Source organism: Salmo trutta, chromosome 4 (assembly GCF_901001165.1).
Source record: "Salmo trutta chromosome 4, fSalTru1.1, whole genome shotgun sequence".
In the NCBI taxonomy this organism is placed as follows: domain Eukaryota; kingdom Metazoa; phylum Chordata; class Actinopteri; order Salmoniformes; family Salmonidae; genus Salmo; species Salmo trutta.
The window spans coordinates 51,238,826-51,244,825 of NC_042960.1; the positions used below are offsets into that span (position 1 = coordinate 51,238,826).

The 6,000-nt window shown below is 47.9% G+C and overlaps 1 protein-coding gene across 1 annotated transcript in view; it reads left to right on the forward strand.

Annotated features, from left to right (window-relative positions):
• Positions 1-5,713, forward strand: part of LOC115192551 (unconventional myosin-If) — a 28,121-nt gene extending 22,408 nt beyond the window's left edge. Inside the window, exons 19-28 of the mRNA XM_029751181.1 lie at positions 116-260; positions 439-553; positions 702-871; positions 1,009-1,154; positions 1,405-1,551; positions 1,673-1,821; positions 1,993-2,055; positions 2,246-2,444; positions 2,961-3,136; positions 4,920-5,713. Of these exons, the coding sequence (XP_029607041.1) occupies positions 116-260; positions 439-553; positions 702-871; positions 1,009-1,154; positions 1,405-1,551; positions 1,673-1,821; positions 1,993-2,055; positions 2,246-2,444; positions 2,961-3,136; positions 4,920-4,996 (1,387 nt within the window). The 3' untranslated portion in view covers positions 4,997-5,713. The remainder of the gene's footprint in view (positions 1-115; positions 261-438; positions 554-701; positions 872-1,008; positions 1,155-1,404; positions 1,552-1,672; positions 1,822-1,992; positions 2,056-2,245; positions 2,445-2,960; positions 3,137-4,919) is intronic.
• Positions 5,714-6,000: the final 287 nt, after the last annotated feature.

A 6,000-nucleotide genomic window follows, 5' to 3' on the forward strand; every position in this document is an offset into this window, starting at 1 on the left:
CAGTGTCTGCTGGGTGTCCTTCAGTGTCTGCTGGGTGTCCTCTCGGTGTGTGTGGGGGATGGAGAGTCTACTGTATGCTCTACCCAGTACCTGACTCACTGTGTTTGGCCTACAGGTACGCCATCCTGACGACAGAGACGTGGCCGTGCTGGCGGGGGGGAGAGCAGCAAGGGGTCCTGCATCTCCTCCGCTCTGTCAACATGGACACCGACCAGTACCAGATGGGACGCTCCAAGGTCTTTGTCAAGGCCCCAGAGTCGGTAGGGGCCCACATACTGTAGTTCTCCCTGGGAAAAGTGCTGTTTCTTTCATCTCAATGGGACTTCCCGGTTTAAGGGTGAATACATGAACTGTATTAAAAGGTGTGAGGTATTCATCTATACACTGCAAAATAGTTTATTTGATCTATGCATTCCCTCTCCCCTCCGTCTCCTCTAGCTCTTCCTATTGGAGGAGATGCGGGAGAGGAAATTCGACACGTTCGCCAGGACCATCCAGAAGGCCTGGAGGAAGTACATCGCCAGGCGGAAATATGAACAGATGAGGGAAGATGGTGAGTGTGTCAATGATCCTGGAGAGGTGTGGGGATGGAACAAGAAAGAAAAATGATTATACATAAATTCATGTGAATATAGAGCAATGAATATGCCCTCAGAGGGTCTTAACATTCCCAGGAACTCTCTCTCCCATGTTGTCCCCAGCTTCAGACATCCTGCACAACTCTAAGGAGCGGAGGAGGAACAGCATCAACAGGAACTTTGTAGGTGACTACCTGGGACTGGAGCAGAGGCCTGAGCTCAGACAGTTCCTGGCCAAGAGGGAGCGAGTCGACTTCGCAGACTCTGTCAACAAGTTTGACCGCAGGTTCAAGGTGAGCATACCACTTCCTCCACCACAGAGTGGTGGGGAAAACCGAGCCAAGGCCGGGGTTAACAGCACAGCATGGGGTTGACTTCTTACTTCTTCCATTTATACCCACTCACTCTCTTCCATTATCTCTCTCTCCAGTCCATCAAGAGGGACCTGATTCTGTCTCCCAAAGGCATCTACCTGATAGGCAGAGAGAAGGTGAAGAAGGGGCCAGAGAAGGGACAGATAAAGGAGGTGTTAAAACGGAAGCTAGAGTTTGAGAGTATCCACTCTATCTCTCTCAGGTAAAGCTTTTTTCTCACTGCTGAACTTAGAACAGCATGTAACAGTGCAGTGTGATGTCATCTCCAGGCAGTGACAAAGGGAGTTTTTGTGGTTAATGTGGTTAATGATAGAACAGGAACTGATAACACAGGATCTTTTAAAACTCCGTATTGTGCAATTATATCACCCGCTTGTGTGGGTATGACACTTATTCTACCAATGCCAATCCCGTAAAACTCTCCATTTACATATTTCTCCCTCTCCCTGTAGTATGAGACAGGATGATTTCTTCATTGTGCATGAGACTCAGTACGACAGTCTGCTGGAGTCCAACTTCAAAACTGAGTTCCTCAGCCTGCTCTGTAAGCGCTATGAAGAGGTGACCAAGAACAAGCTGTCTCTCTCCTTCAGTGACAGGTAGGACTACACACATACTGGATAGCGAAATCCTTGCTGTTTGACTCCGTGGTTTAGTGGATTGGATTAACTTTGGATAAAAGCATCAAGTAAAATCATCCGCTGTTGTGGCTCTCTGTAGGCTGGAGTTCCGGGTGAAGAAGGAGGGCTGGGGAGGAGGGGGCACCCGTGTTGTGGTGTTCCAGAGGGGACAGGGGGACCTGGCAGAGATCAAACCAGCTGGAAAGACTCTCACCATCACGGTGGGAGACGGACTGCCCAAGACATCCAGTGAGTAACAGGAAGAGAGAGAAGCACATGCAGAAGGAGAAAAGAGAGAGACATACTGTAGATACAGATGGACGTGTATATCTATAGAGTACTCAGGCTGACTTGATATATAACATATGTTATTTTTCCTAATACGTCATCCTTTAAAACTGGACATGTTTATTTTGTCAGAGCCCACCAAGAAGGGAGCGCTACAGATCCGTGCAGGCGGCAGGAGTCAGCCTCCCAGTAGAGGTAAACTCATGAATCTGTTCAGACATGTTCCTACGTCATCAGCCTCAATCACTCAATGAACATGGACTTGCAATCCTTACTATGAACTGTGTACCACCACCATGATAATTATGTTGAGTTATTAGTGTATGAATGGATGTACTGTATGTCTTGTGTTTACCTTGTATCTCTGTTCCTCTTCTTTGACTAGGGTCCCAGAATGGTGCACCCAGAGGTAGAGGTGCTCCACCGCCCCAGCAGCACACCTACACCTCCCAGAAACAGAACCGCCCCCCGAGTGCCGTCCTCCCCAAACTGGGCTCCCAGAATCCCAGACGAGGCCCGGCTCACACTCAGACTCAACAGGGGAACCTAGACTTCCTCAACGTGCCTGACCAGGGCGTGTCTGGGTGAGCTGAATAAACTGAGCATATATTGGGCATTCACAAAAATATACTATCTGCAGTGAAGGATAGAGCTTGAGCTCTCATTTCTCTCTCCCTGTATAACTCATCCCTTTATATCTCTCTTCAGAATGCAGAGGAGGAGGAGTATCAGCAGCCAGCAGCGGCCCCCGGCCCCGTACAGCCGGTCTCTCCCTGTATATCTCATTCCTTTATATCTCTCTTCAGAATGCAGAGGAGGAGGAGTATCAGCAGCCAGCAGCGGCCCCCGGCCCCGTACAGCCGGTCTCTCCCTGTATATCTCATTCCTTTATATCTGTCTTCAGAATGCAGAGGAGGAGGAGTATCAGCAGCCAGCAGCGGCCCCCGGCCCCGTACAGCCGGTCTCTCCCTGTATATCTCATTCCTTTATATCTGTCTTCAGAATGCAGAGGAGGAGGAGTATCAGCAGCCAGCAGCGGCCCCCGGCCCCGTACAGCCGGTCTCTCCCTGTATATCTCATTCCTTTATATCTGTCTTCAGAATGCAGAGGAGGAGGAGTATCAGCAGCCAGCAGCGGCCCCCGGCCCCGTCCAGCCGGTCCAAGGCCCAGCCCCGCCCCATGGGCCCGCGTTGCCGGGCGTTGTACCAGTACGCTGGCCAGGACACCGATGAGCTCAGCTTCGACGCCAATGATGTCATCGACCTGCTCAATGAAGGTAAGGTACACGTAGGGAGGCAATAGAATAGTACTCAATTGTTTATTTGTGAAAAAAGAAACTGTGTCCATTCTGAACAAAGGAAAGGGGAAGAAAGAGGAGACTAGAGCACCTACTGAGGTGTTTGACGGTTGGCACTAGTACACCACTGCTGTAATGCTTGGCACTAGTACACCACTGCTGTAATGCTTGGCACTAGTACACCACTGCTGTAATGCTTGGCACTAGTACACCACTGCTGTAATGCTTGGCACTAGTACACCACTGCTGTAATGCGTGGCACTAGTACACCACTGCTAGAACACCACTGCTTGGCACTAGTACACCACTGCTGTAATGCTTGGCACTAGAACACCACTGCTGTAATGCTTGGCACAGGTACACCACTGCTGTAATGCTTGGCACTAGTGCACCACTGCTGTAATGCTTGGCACTAGTGCACCACTGCTGTAATGCTTGGCACTAGTACACCACTGCTGTAATGCTTGGCACTAGTACACCACTGCTGTAATGCTTGGCACAGGTACACCACTGCTGTAATGCTTGGCACTAGTACACCACTGCTGTAATGCGTGGCACTAGTACACCACTGCTGTAATGCTTGTCACTAGTACACCACTGCTAGTACACCACTGCCTGGCACTAGTGCACCACTGCTGTAATGCTTGGCACTAGAACACCACTGCTGTAATGCTTGGCACAGGTACACCACTGCTGTAATGCTTGGCACTAGTGCACCACTGCTGTAATGCTTGGCACTAGTGCACCACTGCTGTAATGCTTGGCACTAGAACACTACTGCTGTAATGCTTGGCACTAGTACACCACTGCTGTAATGCTTGGCACTAGTACACCACTGCTGTAATGCTTGGCACTAGTACACCACTGCTGTAATGCTTGGCACTAGTACACCACTGCTGTAATGCTTGGCACAGGTACACCACTGCTGTAATGCTTGGCACTAGTGCACCACTGCTGTAATGCTTGGCACTAGTGCACCACTGCTGTAATGCTTGGCACTAGTACACCACTGCTGTAATGCTTGGCACTAGTACACCACTGCTGTAATGCTTGGCACAGGTACACCACTGCTGTAATGCTTGGCACTAGTACACCACTGCTGTAATGTGTGGCACTAGTACACCACTGCTGTAATGCTTGTCACTAGAACACCACTGCTGTAATGCTTGGCACAGGTACACCACTGCTGTAATGCTTGGCACTAGTACACCACTGCTGTAATGCTTGGTACAGGTACACCACTGCTGTAATGCTTGGCACTAGTACACCACTGCTGTAATGCTTGGCACTAGTGCACCACTGCTGTAATGCTTGGCACTAGAACACCACTGCTGTAATGCTTGGCACTAGAACACCACTGCTGTAATGCTTGGCACTAGTGCACCACTGCTGTAATGCTTGGCACTAGAACACCACTGCTGTAATGCTTGGCACTAGAACACCACTACTGTAATGCTTGGCACTAGTGCACCACTGCTGTAATACTTGGCACTAGAACACCACTGATGTAATGCTTGGCACTAGAGCACCACTGCTGTAATGCTTGACACTAGTGCACCACTGCTCTAATGTTTGGCACTAGAACACCACTGCTGTAATGCTTGGCACTAGTGCACCACTGCCGTAATGCTTGGCACTAGAACACCACTGCCGTAATGCTTGGCACTAGTGCACCACTGCTGTAATGCTTGGCACTAGAACACCACTGCTGTAATGCTTGGCACTAGAACACCATTGCTGAAAGGTTGCCTTTCCCTTGCAGATGCATCAGGCTGGTGGAGGGGCAGGTTTCGTGGCAAGGAGGGACTCTTCCCTGGGAACTATGTGGAGAAAATCTGATGACTGCCTGCCCTGTGGCCGAAAAGCTGAATGACATAACGATCCACTGTAAAGCAATGGTGAATTGCATGTGAGCCAAACAGTAATATCTGATTCACAAGCGTTTCAACAGGATCGTCATGTTGACACCAGTTCTTTGTATTATCTGCACAACAATATCAGTACAAAGAAAGAAACATGTTGAAAAGCTATCCGAAACAGAAGACTGTGCCTTTTTTATTTTTCATTTGTGTTATATTGTCAGCCATAACTGATTTAACTGGGCCTTATTCCAGTTTCACAGAAGAGGACTTTGATGCCCAAGCTTTGAGGTGCTAACGCAAAAGAAGATGCAATGATTTTATGCACATACAAAATTGCTTTGTGATATCAAATGTAGGGCCATCAAGCGTAGATGAAAAATCATCCCAAAAGTCCATATTTCTATTCAAGTAAATACTACCTGTAAGCAACCAGTAGGAGGTACTGTTGCACCATTTCCATGTCTTCAATACTTGTAAATGCTCTGAAAATGAAAGGTTGACTGATGTATGATAATAAACATGGTTCTTTGGTGTTATAAGCTTCTTTCTGCTATATTGGATTCATTACAAAACTAGTTTATGGACTTCTTTTATAACTGTTGTAAAATAACTTCCCCTTGAAATTAACCGAGAATTTCTATTTTGTGTCCAGTGACAGTGGTCACAATAAATAAATATTTTCTATAAACCCAAATGACTGATACACTGTTTGTGTCGTCATTGGCATCATGTGTAACTAAATTAAACTTGATGCTTAAAGACCACCTCATTCTTACATCATGTTAGCGATGTGTGATGAACCCTAGAATCCATCCTTGTTCGAAGTGTCGTAACCATGTACGGATGCTGTCTTCATTATGGCTATGAATGATGTGTCAACTGGAATTGGTAGCCTAATTATTCCTACAGGTGGTTGTGAATGACAGGTGGACAAAAGAGAGTGCAGCGCAGCAGATTATTCTCCAGCTGGGAACATTGGTC